The sequence below is a fragment of the Felis catus genome, chromosome C2, assembly GCF_018350175.1.
Source record: "Felis catus isolate Fca126 chromosome C2, F.catus_Fca126_mat1.0, whole genome shotgun sequence".
In the NCBI taxonomy this organism is placed as follows: domain Eukaryota; kingdom Metazoa; phylum Chordata; class Mammalia; order Carnivora; family Felidae; genus Felis; species Felis catus.
In genome coordinates, this window is record NC_058376.1 from 29,114,535 (window position 1) to 29,133,540 (window position 19,006).

General features: G+C 36.4%; 1 protein-coding gene across 1 annotated transcript in view; it reads right to left on the reverse strand.

The window, feature by feature from the left end:
- Positions 1-18,627: 18,627 nt before the first annotated feature.
- RBM11 (RNA binding motif protein 11) overlaps positions 18,628-19,006 on the reverse strand; it is a 37,478-nt gene continuing 37,099 nt past the window's right edge. The window contains exon 6 of the mRNA XM_045036744.1: positions 18,628-19,003. Coding sequence (XP_044892679.1) covers positions 18,968-19,003 — 36 coding nt within the window. The 3' untranslated portion in view covers positions 18,628-18,967. The remainder of the gene's footprint in view (positions 19,004-19,006) is intronic.

The following is a 19,006-nucleotide window of genomic DNA, read 5'->3' on the forward strand; positions in this document are numbered from 1 at the left end:
TTCAGGAGATGTCTGAAGAGAATTTACATTATATTTAAAATTTAATTTTAGGGGTGCCTGGGTGGCTCAGTCGGTTAAGCATCCGACTTCAGCTCAGGTCACGATCTCACGGTCTGTGAGTTTGAGCCCCGCGTCGGACTCTGGGCTGATGGCTCAGAGCCTGGAGCCTGCTTCTGATTCTGTATCTCCCTCTCTCTCTGCCCCTCCCCCGTTCATGCTCTGTCTCTCTCTGTCTCAAAAATAAATAAACGTTAAAAAAATAAAAAAAAATTAATTTTAAATAACAGAATTTCCTAATGATTCACATTTCACCCCAAGGGAATAAACAGCAATGAAATCGAATGTTTTACTGATAAATATTTTCATTGGGTCATTATTTATATATTTCGAGCAAGGAAAAATTAAAGTATAGCAATAGGACAACCTTTGAGTTAATATATATACATCCACATGATGCAATATTATGTCATGATATTTATGATAAAAGTTAACATCTGAACATGCTAACAATATAATTATATAATTATACAACTTTTAAAGGATATAGCCTCTATCTATGACAGCAACTGTAAAGTATACGTAATTAGTTAAATTATTGTCATTTAAAAATGTTAAATTATTTGCTGTTTGCAAATAAGCAGTGTTAATAGTGGTCCCCATGGGATAGTGAGATTATGAAAGATTTTTATTCTCCATATTTATATATTTTCAAAATTCTCTATAGCAAACATGCATTAGTTTTTAAAGTAGACAAAAATAAACATTAAATGAGGGATGTTTCTCCATTAGGCAGATGTGTTTTTATTTTTTTTTTTCAACGTTTATTTATTTTTGGGACAGAGAGAGACAGAGCATGAACGGGCAAGGGGCAGAGAGAGAGGGAGACACAGAATCGGAAACAGGCTCCAGGCTCCGAGCCATCAGCCCAGAGCCTGACGCGGGGCTCGAACTCCCGGACCGCGAGATCGTGACCTGGCTGAAGTCGGACGCTTAACCGACTGCGCCACCCAGGCGCCCCAGGCAGGTGTGTTTTTAAATAGACATATAATTCTTCAGCACATGCTTTGTACCTCCACGGCTCATTATCAGAATAAGAGAGGAGGAGATTACTGAGGACCGGGTTGAAAACAAGGCTTGAGCGTGAGAACTGGGCTAGAATTTCGGTTTGCATTTGTGACCTGTGTGAAACAAGGCAAGTTACTTAGCTTCTTGTTTCTTAGCCTCAGCTTTTCAGCCTAATTTTTACCTCACAGGGCACCAAAAGTACTAAATTAGAATCTGAATTAGAGTCTAAATTAAAATGTTGGGCACAGAACCTAGCATGTGGTTAAGTACTCAGTAAACATTGCAATCACATTACATTTACAGCCATATCTAAAAAGTCCAAAGGCTAGGGCCCAGCTGACATGGGAAACCAGAAATGTAAAGCACAGCCAGTGAGCAGAATTATGAGGCTGTCTTTCCAGATTTCCTTATCCACATGGGAACGAGAGTATTTGAAGCAATGATTGGATTTACTCCACGAAGAGAACCTGTAAAATATTAAGATGCAAGAATTGAGACTGCTTTTGAGTGTGTCACTGTGGATAGGAAAGTGGGAGGGAACTGGAGACCAGCACATCTCAAAGAGTATAAACCTTGACAAGTTGTATTTAAACAATCAGTCACCAGATCACGATTCCAAACATGACTTTAGAGGGGCAGATAGAACAACTTTCCAAAGGACTCTGCCAACAGACGGCTGTCTATTAAAGGTGAACTTGGCTTTCTTCTACTGGGTTTACAGGGAATCCCACATGCAGGTCTGTCATTTGGAGTTGATGGCTTTATTCTTTATTGAACATGGCTACTATTTTTTCCCCCAGTAGTAAGCATAACCAAATTTCTTCAGAATTTCCACACGAATCACAACAATGGCATTTAGCAGCAAAAGGAAAGGGCAGGTATTGATTTTGACAGGGAGAATCAAACGTTTTTCAGGTTAGAATATCTTGGTTTATTTCTATCAAGTATGCACAGGTTTTTTCTCTATGAAACTCAGACCTCAGACCTCAGAATCTGGCAGTATAGAGAAAATTGCCAACTTTTTCAGCCCCGCGTTCTTCATAATAGCTAAGTGGAATTAGAAGAACATGTTGACCTTAAAAAACAAAAGAGCCAGTTATTTTACTAGCCAAATGAGTTAATTCAAGAATGGCAGAGGAATTGCAATTCGGGACAAGCAAACTTTGGCAAACCGTAGGCAAGTCCGGAGAACACAAGAGAGGGGCTTGCTTTCATAGAAGAAAGGAGGAAGCTGGGAGGGGCTGTTTTGCTGAGTTCAGGGTGGTGATGGCTTTTCATTGGCTGAGTGCGGCAGTTTCTCATTGGCTGGACTATTGATGGGCAAAGAGAAATTTTTCCTGTTGATGCGGTATGAAAAGTAAATTTCTTCCATTTGGGATGAGGGACCCTTCTTACATTGAGTTATAGTGCATGACAGCACCCCTTTCAGTGCCCCTGACTCCGTTTTATTATTATTATTTTTTCTGACTCCATTTTAAATGAAATTTCTTTTATATATTTTCACAAATAATAGTCCAGTATAAGGTCACTTATTAATTCCATGTATTAAAAGCAAGTGCAAGTTGCTCTGCTTTAGACTGTATTACAAAAGTTAAAAAATCAACACTAGAGAAATTAAAAATAAAGCAATATTAGAAAAGATCTCAAGGTTCTAAGGATTTATTCCAAATCCACTATGTCACAGAGGAGGAGACCAGGAGGCCAGGGGAAAGTTCAATGACTTTCCTACGACTCCAGTTGGAAAGAAAACCAGGGCAAAGTATTGGATTACCTTGAATCCAGGATTCTTTGTGTTTGTTTTTCCACCATAGCAATATAATACCCTTTCCTTTTACCTCAAATAACTAGTGATTTGCGAATGTATGAGAGAAGCTATAAGTCTGCTCATTTTTATGGTAACTATTTATTTGTGATCGTTTTTCTTTGATCCCAAAGTTGTATGCTCATCATTGAGCCAAGAGAAATTTCCAAATATTTTCCAGAGAATTTCTTCAAATCTTCACTGCTTTATTTATTATGTCTTAATTCTTTTTTTTTTTCCAGTTTACTTATTTATTTTGAGAGAGAGAGACAGACAGACAGACAGCGCGGGGCAAGGGCAGAGAAAGAGGAGGAGAGAAAATCCTAAGCAAACTGCACATTATCAGTACTGAACAGGATGTCGGGCTCCACCTCATGAACCGTGAGATCATGACCTGAGCCAAAATCAAGAGTTGGGCGCTTAGCCCACTGAGCCACCCAGGTGCCACTCTTTATCATGTGTTTAACAAGCACTGACTACTTTCTATGTGCCAGGCATTCTGGTAGGTGCTGGGACTGTAGTGAATTGTTCTTGTCTTCACTGAATTATACACTAGTGGGAGAGACCGACAAGAAAATAAATAACTACAAAATGTACAGTGATATGAAGAAAATGAACAAGATGCAATAATAGAGAACAGTGAATCAAGATACGGAACACCGTTCCAAATTAGCTGGGGAAGGCTCGCAGGTTATAACATAATGAATACACTATAGCCAACCACAATAGCACGAGGCAAACAACTTCAGGTAGAGAAATACTATGGCAGAAACTTACACACTTTTTCTTTGTGTGTTTTTTTCATGTTTTTTATGATGCAAATTACTTGAAAACAGGCAATCTGCCCATGACTAGGTATTGCTAAACATGCAGCAGACCGTATTCTTTATTTCTCCATCTTTTTCCAACATTGCCTGAATCATTATTTGGTTTCTAGAGAGACATTTATGGAGCAAGGTCCACATTTCTCTTATTTAAATGAACATGTATTGAGCCACATTACACAACTCTGTCCATGTTTTCTTCTATACATTCTGTAGATAATGCATAGTGCAAATCTATTCTAATAGATTTGAGTATTTTTTTTTATCAAACTCATGTAAGATGCTAAAACAGTCCCCTGAAGACTTTAAGATCCAAACTTAATAATAGTTAACATTAATAGTGCATTTACTATGTTAGTTGGTATATTATTTACATTTATAATCTAACTAAGCCCATACGACCAGGAATTTTTGAGAAATAAATAACTTGAAAGAGTCATATGGCTGATCAGCCAAGAGTTGACCAGAAGCATTTTACCATCAAGATATTCAGAATGGAAGGTAGCCAACCATGCTACGAAAGCCCAAAAACTATGGAAGATTGTGTGTACTGATATTCACACAGCTAGGGAAAGGTGCTGTCAACAAAAAGGGGTGGGGTTGTTATCATAGACTAGGGTTCAGGGAGAAACATATTTTCTAAGTGCATAACCCCAGCGTTTCAAAGGGAGGACAATTCCTGAAAGCTAGGAGTGCTTGCTTTTTTTTTTTTTTTTCTGAATTTTCCACAGTTCAGGTGAATAGTCACTTAGTCATTCATCTGTTACTCTTTGAGTATCTATTATGGGGTAGGTGCTGGATAAAATACTACTGTGGTAGGTGCTGGATAAAACAAAAACAAAAAATTTTAAAGGAAGTAGAATCCTGTCTACATAAAACTTAACTCTACATCTGGGGGAACAAACAGTGAATACATACATAAAGCAATATTTTGCTGTCAGTGCACTGTGGGGGAAAACAGTAAGGGAAAGAGGGAAAGAAATATGAGTGATGTTGTTGCAATTTGTATGTGGTGATCAGCAAAATGTTTACTCTCTGAAAAAGGATTTTTAAGCAAATTCCTGTGGGAAAAGAGGAAAAAGGAATGTGGTGTCTGGCAATATCCAAGGAAATTGGTGTGAAAACTTGCAGAACAGGTGTCTGCCGTTTGGAAAAAGCTGGACACTTTTCAGAATGTCCACCTACACCGGCTCCTGATGGCACAGAGGACAATGTGGTGTGGACAAACAGGACCACAACAACTCTGATTTGAAGAGGGATTCATAGAAATTGGATCTGAGTACCAGGACGTTTTAGAAATGTATGAATTGATTTGGTTTATTCCTGTTCTATCATTTTCATGCAGGTAGAACAGTGATAAATAAAAAAAAACTCTCTAAAGTCTAAAAACATTCTCTTAGAAATATAAAATAACACATGTGATAGATAAGAAAACCTTATTTCATAGTTTAGTTGGTAGTATAGTTTTTTCCTTAGTTGTCCATGAAATAATGGTAAATCTATAATCATTGACATCTTAGATCCAGTGAATTACAGTATTGTGAACAGCTTATGGTGTAATTTAATCTAGGATAAAAGTTTGCAAAGGAGGCTTCTTATTAAAAAAATACTTTCTAAAATAAAGCTAATGTATTTATTTTTTTTAATTTATTTTGAGAGAGGAAGAGCATGCATAAGCAGGGAAGGGACAGAGAGAGAGGGAGAGAGAGAATCCCAAGTAGGCTCCACACCGTCAGCACAGAGCCTGACACAGGGCTCAGTCTCACAAACCATGAGATCACAACCTGTGCCGAAACCAAGAGTTGGACGCTTGACCAACTGAGCCACCCAGGTGTGCCAGAGATAATGTCTTTCAAGTAGAAATGATAAAATCATGTGTATTTAAAAGCTTGAAAAGGGGTCATGACAGGCTGTGCACAATTTCTGCCTCTTTTCCTGTCCCTTCCTTGACCAATATTCTCCTACTTAGAATCACCATCAATCTTTAGCTATTAAAGGAAAGGTGATGGTATGACACAAGAATGTAGTAATTATCTTCCCATTAACATTAACAAGATGAATTTGTGAGATAAGGAAGAGCTATAGAAGCAAGAGTTTTATTAATTTGGCTGTTAAAATGCACATTAATGAACAGAGAGAAGTCAAAAAACCTTTAGATTCTTCTTCCAAGACTACCAACGTGATTATCCAGCCTTAATTGCAGTAGACCCCTACAAAAATTTGGACATGGTTTCTCCCCCAGTGATTCATTGTTAATTGGGAGTTACTTTAAGGATTAAAGAGAAGAAAAATTTAGCTGAATTTGGACAAAATGGAAAAGAAAGTGAAAGTATGTATTATTTAATATGATAAATTTATTATCTTTGTAATTGCTAAAACAATCTACTTTAAAGCTCACATTATTTTGAATTTAAATGTCAAATATATACCTATGTTCATATTTGAAATAATTATGATGATGAATATATTAAGCAAATTACCTGAATGTATCATCTTACAATTTCATGAACTGAACAAACATAAAAAAGATTTCTAAAAAAAGCAAAGAAGAAAATCACCCAAATTCCATGCTCCTCTGATGGCCACCCTGTGGATGATTTTTCTATGTTCTGATTTTCTCTATGAGCACCATTACTACATTTAATTGAAATTTTACCATGATTACATTTATGTTTTTCCTTTTCCTACAAGGATTGCCTTTTGCTACATTTTCTACATAGTTATCATTTTGTCTTATTTATTTTTTATGTTTATTTATTTATTTTTTGAGGGAGAGAGCATACACATTCTCAGGAGGGGCAAAGAGAGAGAGAGGAAGAGAGAGAATCCCAAGCAGGCTGGGCATGATTAGCACAGAGCCCAGTGTGGGGCTCAAATTCACCCACTGTAAAATCATGACCTGAGCCAAAAACAAGAGTTGGAAACTTAACCGGCTGAGCCACTCAGGCACCCCTATAATTATCATTTTAAAATAACTACCTAACATTTTATTGCTAATGTAGCATAATTTAATTCATAAAGTAATGGTGATTCTTCAAATTTTAGATTATTTTCTAATTTTTACTGTCACAAAGGACTCAAGTCATAACCTCTTTGTGCACAAAGTGTTTCTGTCCACTTCGTTTCACTACTTCCTTGAAATGAATTACCAAGAATTATTTGTTGAACCGAGTTCAGGAGGTTGAAACATTTCAATGGCTCTGGTTTTAGCTTTGGCAATATTACCCAGAAGTATAGACTATTAACTTACATTATTTCACCTGGTTCTGAACTCTCCTCCAGCTCTGAGAATACTAATGATCATGACATGACAACACCACTAAAATGATAAACTTGACTAATTCAAAATACGCCAGGTACTTTTCTAAGCACTTTATATAGAATTGTAATGGAAAATTACAGATTTTATATTCAAATGAACTTGTGTTTGATTCATTCTTCTAGTAGAGAGCTCAGTGACCTCGGGTAGTTTACTTAATCTCTTTAAAATAAGTTTTCCCAGTCATACTACGCAATTAGTACTTAAAAATCTTATGGGATTTTTGAAAGGATTGGTTTTCTAAAGACTTGAGTTTTTAAATCGACCTATTTAATATAACTTGATTTATTTTTAATATGTTAAAATATGTGGATATAATTCTTTTAAATATTGTTCATTTATCACAACACTGCTTATTAAATATCCCTTTTGCCATCACTTAGTGTTATGTACTTCCTTACATTGTGAATTATCATATACAATTGTATCTATTTCTAAAATTTCTATTATTTTTCACTGATATATTTTTATGGCTGTACAAGGGTACTTTAGTAACTATTGGATCAAAATATGTTACATTCTTTGGTAGGCTATACTTTCTTACTAAACCCATGGTTTTCATTTGTTTCCCAGTATTGTTTCATAGTTTTGCAAATTTATTTTTTACCAGAAAATGTATTTAGTTACAAAATAAGTGTATGGTGTGGGATTGTGTTAAATGTATATGTTAAATTCAGGAGTATTGATATTTTTTCAATGTAATCAAAGTCAAATTGTGAAGTTTTTGTCACTAGGTCTCAATGTAACACAGGTGCAATCATGTGCCTAAATGAAACTTAGGGGAGAGAAACCTTCCAGGGCTCCCATCAGAGTCCCCTGAATAAACTTCTATAACTAGAACAAAACTGTGTCTGATTGTAGCTACAGAATGTAATATATTTAATTGGATATTATTTGAAATATATAAGACATGCATTCCAAACTGTTTATTACATTTAAGTACAAAATTTGCAACTATAGTTTAATTATCAAGAATGTAAATATTGGTATATTGAACCAGAATATGCCATTTATAAAATAGAATGAGGAAATTAATTCTGGTTCCCGAATTAAATCCTGATTTAATCAAAATTCATTTAAATTAAATTACATATACTCTACTTAAATGAAAGATAATAACATTGCATTTTGTAAAGAAATTTGATTAACATAAAAGATTTAAATAAGGACACATTTACCCTAAATGAGTGGCCCAAATTACACAATAAAATTTTAATATTTTAGACGCATGTTCATGAAATTTAAATTTCTTAAATAATAGTGATAATATTAACATTTTTTTAGCATTTCTTATATGCCAGGTATGTTCTAAGTGTTTTATTTGTACTCATGTTGTCTCATGACAGTACTCAGAGAAACCTATGAGGAAAAACTATAATTATTCTCATTTTAAAGCTGAGGAAACTGAGGCACAGAGAGACTCTGAGAACCTTGTTCCAAATTGTACAGAGCAAATAAATGTATGAACCTAGGTTGGTTGTCTCCAGAGCTATACTTTCTACCATTTTGCCCCAAATAATTAAATCCTTTATATACTATAACTTCAACTTTGCTGAGCAAGTGCTTTTGATTATCTATAGCTTTGTAAATTTGAATTGAAATCCCTTATAAAATCTCAAATACTCATTTCAGTTGATGGGGGAATTCCTATAAAAGATCAAATAAAGCTTAACAAGTGCTCTTGTTCGGGATTAGACACTAACCCTAGAATAAAACAGTATGCCTATGCATAGTATGGATTAAAAATTGAACACCCTTTTCAAATATGACTTTTCCATTAAAATATATGATATATGATTATATAGTATTATCTTTATGCCCACACACTTTTAATTTCAAGAATATTTTATGATTCTATAAAAACTCTATCAGTAAGTCTATAAAAACTAGAAGGTATTGGTTTAACCTTTATTCTTTCTACTCCCAAAGTAAAACAAGCAATTGCATTCAGCTCCTATATAGAAGCAGGAGGCTGTCTAGCCAGCGTTTTAACAATTGCAAATGCAGACTTTACCTTTCCAAGGGGAAAAGCAGGGGCCAGTGGATGCAAATCAAATCCACCACTAGCCTGCAGGAGCGGCAGTTCCACTACGCATGTTACTTGGGCACCATCTGCTGGACGCTTTGTAAATAACATCCCATTTGCTGTGAACTTTGGAATACTAAGGGATAGAGAAGCAGGGGAAATTCCCAAATTCCAGATCTACTTATACCCCTTGTGTTGTAGCAATACATTTTATCTAGCTTATCAGAATTAATTGCCCACTCAGGACATTTACCCCCTTTTTTGTCTATTGATTTATTGGCGTGTGGAGCTCCAAGTGGCCAGGTGGTAGTCTCAACTTCCAATTTAATGGTACCTTATTACTGGGTCCTCTAGTGCAAGAATTACTCCATTGGGAACCGAGATCACTAAGTTAACAAAAACAAAGATCTCTAACACAACCACTCAAGTCTCCCATTGCAGTATGCAAGCAGCCATCGACAATGTTGTGGCTATATTATTACAATACATATTTATTTTAAAAAATCAACAGCAAACTGAATGTGGCCTATAGTTCATAATTTACTAACCCCTAATATATGTGATATCTGTCTTTACAATTTTTAAAGACTTGTTTTATGACTAGTCTAAGTTCAACTTTCTTAATTGTTTAGTGTTCTTGTTGGTGTGATGATAGATAGATGGATATATAGTGAGATAGAGATAATAGTCAAATAATTAAATTATTAGTTACATTTGATATCAATATCAAATATGAATTATCAATATTTTGATATCAATATCAATTATTATTATATGTGCTGCCGAAGCGAGCACCAATATCAATTATTTTTAATTATAATTGATACTTGCATTGTTCAATTTTACTAAAGCCTTTGTTGATTTGTATATCTACTTCTTTAAAATCTCTCACTATAGGGGCACCTGGGTGGTTCAGTTGGTTAAGCATCCGACTTTGGCTCAGGTCATGATCTCACAGTTTGTGAGTTCAAGCCCCACATCGGGCTCTGTGCTGACAACTCAGGGCCTGGAGCCTGCTTCGAATTTTGTGTGTGTGTCTCTCTCTCTCTGTTCCTCCCCTGCTCATGCTCTCTCTGTCTCAAAAATAAATAAAACATTTTAAAAAATTTCAATCTTTCACTATAATTGTGACTATTTCTCTTCACAGCTCTGGCAATTTTTTGCTTTACGTATTTTGATGATGATACTAGGTACATACAATTTTAGATTTATATAATACTAATGAATTGAACTTTCATTGTTTTCAAGTTCCCACTTTATCATGTATAATAGTGTTTGCTTTAAAGTCTTTATTTCCTGATATTAATACATTTTTGCCAATTTTTTTCTTTATGTTACCATGGTATATACCTTCCCATTCTATTACTTCTGACACTTAAGTATCCTTTGCCATTAGTTGATTTATTGTAAATAGAAGATGGATGGACTTTTAAAAAATTGGTGTGAAAATGTCATTTATCTAGAGCTTTCATATATCCTGTGATTACTGATGTATTTGGGTTTAAATATACCATCTTATTTTGTGCTCTTCTTTCTTTCTTTCTTTCTTTCTTTCTTTCTTTCTTTCTTTCTTTCTTTCTTTCTTTCTTTCTTTCTTTCTTTCTTTCTTTCTTTCTTCTTTCTCCTGTCCTGTGTTTCTTTATGGCATTACCCCCAATGACATGCACTCTGGAGTAGCCTACATTAAATGAGGGTGATTGAGGCTGGGGTATAAAGACCAGGCCATTTCAGTCCAAAACAGGATAGCTCTAATTATTAACGGACGTTCATGTCTCCCTCTGTCCATTACTGCTCACATCTCCCTCCTTTGGTGTTGATCCCAAGTGTACTCTCTGATAAACATCTTGCACACTAAACTCCATGTCAAAATTTACTTTCTGGAGAATCCAAACTGTGACACATCCTTTAAAAAGTGGAACAGCTATATCAAAGGATTGTATAAATGTGAAAGTGGAAAGCTGACAACATCAGTATAATATACACACACCCTTATTAAGTGAATGTCGAGGTGACAGAGCATTCCCCTGACCCTTAAAGTCATGTTCCAGAAGTTAGAGAATAGCTTTTGAAAGGAAGGGAAAGTAGAAATGATACATATTGAAGGACTCTGAGCAAAGGAGTCCAAGACAAGAGTCCAAGCTTGGATTAGAAGATGCTCGGATAAGAGAATACATTTTGGGTAACATAATCCAGTTCCATGAGGTGCAGGTGGGAAAGAGCTGTGTACTTGATGTTTTTCAGAGACTCTGAATTTATTGTGTATGCTTTATAAATCTATCTTACTATGGGTGGCCTTTCAAAACAAGAAAACTGGACCAGAAAGGAAAAGAAAACTAAAATGAAAGGAACACTGGGGTTCGGCTAACATAAGGAAAATAATTATCCTGCAATGTTAAATTATCAGAAACTTCTAAAAACTGTTGAGTTTAGCTGAAGTAGTAGGGGGATAGCAGAGGAAAACTTCAGGCTAGAGTATGTAGCAGATGCTGTGGATGAATCTTCACTCTTTTCCCCGGCCCACCTGAGTTCACTAGCAGCTAAGTACAATGTCCCATAGCTCCCAGCTTTCTCCCTCCAGCCAGTCAGTCTCCTTCCTGTCTGCAAATTCTCCAGAGCCCTGGAAAGGCTGGAATGGGTAGTTAATGTGCCCAAGGCAACTCTTAGCTGATGGGGGATGGAAGTCCAAGGATAAATGGCCCAGACTCCTTACCCTCCAGTGGGATGTCTCTGGGGTACAACTTGGGATATTGTGATTTGCAATAAGAAATAATGTTTGGTCTTCAACTTCATTTCTGGGATAGGGTTCAGAAAACCCTTGGAATTTCCTAAGAGAGGAGTTACGAAGGGGTCTCTTGTGATGTTAATGAGGTGACTTTTGGAACCCACCTGAGGGTAGAGCCTGAGTGACAAAAACTCCAACCCTGTGATTTGAAAGTTGGACCTTTGAATCCCACCTCCCTGAACTCAGAGGAGGAGGAGGGGCTGAAGGCTGAATCAATAGCAGATGGTCAGTGATTTAATCAATTGTGTTCATGTTCATTCAAGGAGCCTGCATAAAAACTCAAAAGGAGAGGCTCCGAGAGCTGCCAGGTTGGCAAACACATGGAAGTTTGGGGAAAGTGATGTGCTCACAGAGGTCATGGGAGCCCTGCACCATTTTCCCATACCTTGCCTATGCATCTCTATTTGGCTGTTCTTAGTTATACATATTATTTGTAATAAATTGCTGCTCTAGTAAGTGAAGTGTTTCTCTGAGTTCTGTGAACTGCTCTAGCAAATTAATTGAACCAAGGCAGGAGTTGTTGGAACCTCCAATCCAGATCCAGTTGGTCAGATGATAACCCAGACTTGCAAATGGTGTCTGAAGGAGGTATTGTAATCAGGGCCCAAGGGTGCAAGAGACCTGTCTCCAGGGGTCTCAGATAGACCAGATTCAGCCACTCGCTGCTGACAAAATTCAAAGGCAGAGAGAGATGGGTGGCATAGAAACAAGAAAGGAATTTATTTCAGTGAGGTCAACACCAGGAAGATAGCACACTGCAATCTCAGTCTCAAAGACTGTCTCCAAAATGCTGAAAATACTTCTAGGTTTATATAAGAAAATGTGGGACAAAGGTCAGTGGGTACAGACAGCTGGGCAGTAAAGGTTGGGTAGGTCCTTGTTTTGGGGTCAAACATGTGGGGTCTTGCTGGAATCAGGGCAGTTGTTATTGCTTGGGTAGGTCAGGTTCCCATCACAAGATGCCTTGCCTGCCAGGTCTTTTGCCTGAGTTAAGAGATAAGCTAGAAAGAACTTAATTGGTGAGAAACTACAGACTAAGGTCAAAATGGAGGTCCTTAAACTCTTCTTTCACATCTTGCAGGACTGAGCGCTTACTTTCCATGCAGGCTTAAAGAATGAGAAATCAGGGTTGAAAGGGGAAACTGAGGTGATAAACTTCTGAATATTTGGGAGCGTACCAAAATAAGAAACCTCAAAAAGCCTGCAGACTGGGGCTATCACCATAGGGATTTCCTAAATTTTATAAGGCAGCAATCTTTAAATATCTCTGAGAAAGGAAATGGGTATATAGATGAACTTTTCATTCAGATGTGACAAAACACATTGTCAAATTAAATCCTTCAATGGGAGTGGTCTCCAGTTGTTTTTACTGGATCTGGAAAACTTATGGAGACTATGAGGCAGAACCCAGATGTAGCCATAAAGGAAACCCAGCCTCAAACAGGCATGGAGAATTGCTCAGGCTGCTACTGAGAAGAACACAAAACCACAAAATATTTTAATTTCTTTGGACTCTAACTTAAAAATTTTTAGCGTTTTGGGGCCTTAACTCACAAGGGCAAGATTATTTTATTTCAGTCTATGGGACTTTAATTTCCTTTTCATTTCTTTCAGGTTGTGAGGAGATTAATTTTGTTAATTTCTCCCTGGAAACATTGTCAGTGATTATATTAAAATGAGGAAATCGTATATTGACATTTGATTACTAATGCATTTTTTGCATTTTATTGTTGCAGTATCTTAACATGATTTGACTTCCTGGCCTCACCAGCTGCAGTCTATATTAGTGACCATCGCTGGACTTAGGGGGAACTTAAAATCAGAATTGGCATTTCCAGTTTCAATTCCTTGACCTTGAATGAAAAAGAGGTTCAAATTCCAAGGTGAAAAAAACCCTATGAAATACACCAGAAAACTGCAAACTAGAAAGACCTTTAAAAGAACAAACACAAACTAGAAGAGCTATGAACACCACCTCCAGAGTGTAGACACTGACACAACCAAAGGGTGAAAAGTTTAGTTCTGCAGAGCCGACATATGTTCCCAGGACTGTGATTTCTCACATGAGTCCAGGGCAGATGGGGAAGAAGATAGGAGTTAAATCCCTACGACTTCCAGTTTTTTACCAATATGTCCATACAATCAGAAAATATGGATTAAAAGTTTTCTTCAAGGAAGAACTCCACACCTCCATAGGGTCAAGTAAATAAGATATAGGATAAGAGGCTACAAAGAATTATTTGGAAATGTCCATGGAATGAAAACATGAGGTGAATGAACAACATATTTCCCTCTAATGCCCCCAGGCTTTCCATTCTCTTAATCCATTAGGCTTAACCCTTAGGTCAAAAGCCAATCAGGGACAGGATATTTCCCATTTGAGGGGGAGACTTGCCGCCTATCAGAGCAAACAGCTTCCAACTTTAACAGCCAACTTCTTCAATACCCAACACTGCTCTTATAGATTACCTCCTAGGTCCATTAAGTAGCTGTGTATATTTCCTCCCACGCAGCAGAACACTAAAATTAAATGAACCCAAAAGTGAGTTTCAAGGTGACAGAGCATTGCCCCAAATTTGAGAGATATGGTCTAATATTCTAAAGGAACAGTTTTCTAAGGTAAGGCACTAGGTATCATGCTTCATGAAATATTGACCTAGTGCTTCATGAAATATTGACCTCCTTATACTTTAACTATATTAACAACTCTAGATATTTTAGGAATTCTGTAACATAAAACTATTATGATTAAATTTATTTCTCAAGCCCACAGCATTGGAATTAGTACTAATACTGATGCATTAACATTAGAGTTTTCTTTCTGTCATAAAAATATAAATATAAATGAAATAGAATCAAAGAAAAGTTGACAAAGTCATTGGTAGATGTGACCCACCTCTTCCAGAGCTACCAGGAGACAGAGGCCCTAGGGCTGCTGCTCAAAGGAGGAGCTCACAGTGGATGGGCTGGGGGATCACCCTGTCTGGATGATACTTCTGCAAGTAACAAATCACACTGTTAGTTTCACCTGCACCTTCTTTGGCTCTAGCTGTCTACAGACCCTGGGTCTAGAGTGCTTTCATTGTTATCCTACTATTGGGAGCAGTATACCCAATGATTATTTGGGCCATGCTTTGCTTTTCTTTCTTCCAAGATTCCTTATGGGTTTTTACCTCTTATTTTTGGTAGATAGATAGATAGACAGACAGACAGATAGGTAGGTAGATAGATAGATAGATAGATAGATAGATAGATAGGATAGATAGGATAGATAGATGATAGATGTTGATACATACCTGTCTGCCGAGACTATTTTATTTGTCACTATGAACTGGTAACCACTTAAAAGCTCCATGCCAATCTTTTACTCAGTAAAAAGGTGTGCATATGTGTGTGTCATATCAAATCTTTTGTGATAGTTAAACTCTACTACTTAAGATTGTTAAGACTGATTCAAATCCCAAATCCATGTTTTATGAAGTATGCAGGGGGCTCCCCAAGATTTCTAGAAATACCCAACATAGTCATAGCCATAGTCATCTTTATCTTCAAATTCCTTCTTCCACTAAATTAGTATAAACAATATATTGATACTGCTCTACACCTTATTAACTCAAACACTGAACTCAGTGGTTTTTTTTTTTTTTTTAATTTTTAACACATGTGCATGTGTGCTCATGTATACACACACACACACACACACACACACACACACACACACACAGGGTCTTTACTGGCCTACTTGACTTCACTGATAATCTGGATGGATGACTTAGGTTGACATTACATTGATGAGTAATTTGAAATTGTAAATAATTTGAAACGGAGTATTAAACACTATCTCATGGTACTTTCCACCAACAAAGGATCTAGTCTCGTACTATTTTGATCAGCTGTATTGTCTCTTTCTTGCTCTCCTTTCTGTTTTTCTCAATTTCCCTTCTTTACTCTCTCACACAATTCTATTCATTTCTATGCAGTGCTGGCATTTTTTCCCCTAGTTTCCCACTAAATGATTGCCCTCTAATGGCATCTCAAGGTATTTTGCTAAATAAAGACACTGCCTAATCACCCCTTTCAGCTGTTAAGCTTAATTCTTTTTGAAACATTTCACTTACAATAGATTAAGCCAGTCATGCTGAAGCATGATTTTTATATAACTTTATTTTCCAACTTCTTTAAATTGTTGAGAAATTGATTAGAAAGACATTAGTATTTTTCCACTTATTTTGCACAAACATGATTTCTCTGAAAAGAAATGATCTGTCAATATCAAATACAAATATCTTCCAAGAAGTAATTCACTGGACCACATATCATCATAATTCATAATGTTTTGTGTAACAGAAGAAATTATTAAAATTGGAGGGTTTAAGGAGACATATCAAGGGTTTTGCTTTTTGTTTGTTTTGTTTAATGGCACTGACAACTGGCTTTTATGACCCATATGTAAAATTCTGTTGGCTGAAATAATATTTTTCATTCTCAATGATCAGATATGAGTCAAATACCTATACAAACACTCGTGTGATTAAAAAATATCTATTGTATTTTAAAGCTGTCCATGGCACCCCTGAGATACAAGTCAGGAGGATTCTCTGCTGAATCTCAAGAGGACTCATTTTTTTATGGAGCAGAGCTGTAACCCCCACTTTTCTCCTTCTGTTCTGCCAAACAATCAACTACATCAAATATCTGCAGTTAAAGCACATTGTAAGTACTTGGGAACAAGTGACTGCTATTCAGGAGAGAGTTCAGGGCTGGAATGTGGACCACAGGGAGGATTCACAGAGATTATGGATGAGATATTTTTGAGAAATAAAATAGTGAGAGAATAGCAAAGGGTCAAAGGAGATACACTGGTCAGTCTGAAAATATACTGAGTGCCCTTGACTCTGTACGTTTTACTAGAAGCTCAAAGTCTAAATCTTCTTGAATTAAGAAGTGAAGCTTGATTTTCTTTAATAGATAGATAACTAATTGTTTCTCTCTATCAAATCTCTGGATTTGATCATTCAGACTAAAAAAAAAATTCTCTACTCAGAATTAGCTAGATTAATAACCAAAACCTTTATTTAAAGTTATTTACAAACCCCCAAGGTAAGTGATGATGATTGGAACTCAAGCATCCTATTCTCTGGAAGTAGTTTGTTGTTTGCCCTATAGTTTCTAGGACTGGAAGGATTTTCTTAGCCTTCCTTTGACATCTGCTAAAAAGGGTCAGTGATTCTATATAATTAGTCTATATTCATGACTGCCATCTATCTTCTCAGAAAGCTGTAGGATTATAATATTACAACTCTCAGACACATGTAAGATGTAATTTTTCTCTTTCTTAGTTCTCATTGCAAAAATGAATTTTGTAAGGGACCTAATTGTTGTTATATCCATGGTAGAAAAGAGCATGATGAGTCAAAACATTAATGTTGTTTTTTGCACAGGTAAAACTATAGAATAAGTAGGGTGATCTGGCGAACACTTGCATGATCTAGTCATATCCCTATTGCTTCACTGAATTCTGGGATATCCAAATAGTTGCCTTGGACTTGTTAAGAATTTTAACTTGCTTTCCTGCTGTGTCACAGGGCAGCAATTTATCCCTTACAATCTGACTACACTAGGTAGATAATGGGTAAACAATTTGAGGAAATGAGATATATTCCTCATCTAATCGTGTTTTCTATAGAATGAAAAGTATTAAAATTCTTCCTCACACAGATGACTTAAATTGGAGAATTGTATCAATTATCTGACTCAATGGATAAACATAACCAAAGAGATATGGAAAACTGAACATAGCAATAGAATATCCTTGTATTAATATTGAAAGCTATTAACTGGTGCTTCTGCATTGAGTGTTTTCTCATTGATGTGGAACAGAGCTTTGCTTTTATGTATTTGTATGGCAAAAGCATCAGTCCATTTCCATGTCTCATCTCATGATTACAAACAGAATTCTTGCAATAGATACGATGAATTAGATTTTTGTAGTCCATAAAGAAAAATAATATTTACTAAATGTTTACAAGGTGTCTAGGACATTCTTAGTTGCATTTATCCTTAACATATGAAATAGATCATTGTTTTTCACTTTCAAATGAATAAAACTGAGAATAGAAATGGTACAGATTTCATGGGCTATGTTTCTATATTTGATATGGATTGGATATAGATTTCAGACATTCAGTTTCTTGAAGAAATGTTAAAGGATCTGTTATACAGAGAATTTAGGACAACTAGCATATGGCAATTTCTGAAAATGTCCTAAGTAGCCATATAAGTCAACTTAAATGCATATATTCCTGCCATCAAACTATTAATCAATGCACACTGACTTCAGTGCTAGTAAACAATGATATCTTCAAATGATTGGTAAGAAAAATCAAATATCTAGTCCACTTCATTCAAAGGCACTATGAACGAATTTTAATCTAAAACAGAACCAGAGAATTTAAGATGGAAAACCTCATGGATGTGCCCACAAGAAAGCAAAACTTAAGGACAGAGAGACTGATTTCCCCCGAATACCTAACAGGTAGAAAACTAGTAATATTCAGATTTTCCTTTTTTAATTTTTTTAACATGTATTCACTTTTGAGAGAGACAGAGCGTGAGCAGGGGAGGAGAAGAGAGAGAGGGAGACACAGAATCTGAAGCAGGCTCCAGTCTGTGAGCTGTCAGACATTCAGAGCCCAATGCAGGACTCAAACTTGTGAACCACGCAGATCATGACCTGAGCCACAGTTGGTCGCTTAATCTACTGACCCACCCAGGCACCCTGGATTTTCTTAAAAGATAGGAAAGTAACCAGAGATTTTGGAAAGTTTTATTTCTTTTCCAGAGTCTTAAACAAGAAGTGACCCAGGTTGGGTTGGCTGGCAAAATGAGTTAAATTAAGCTTTGTCTGTATGACTGGACCGGTTTTGGCTGGCTGGGGAATTTTGAAGAAAGGATGGTCTGCATTTGTTTTGATTTTATCAGGCTCTAACTGACCTCCCCCACCGTTTACACTCCTTCCCATAAATACAGCCCACCCCAAACCCTCAGTAGATTTGCTTGTAGCTTGTTACAGTTTGCCTGTCCTGAATTACAATTCCTCTGTTATTCCCAAATAAACTCATCTTTATTAATGATTTTTAAGCTTGCCTCTTCATTGAGGTCGACAGCATTGTATCTTCTTCAAAAGCTG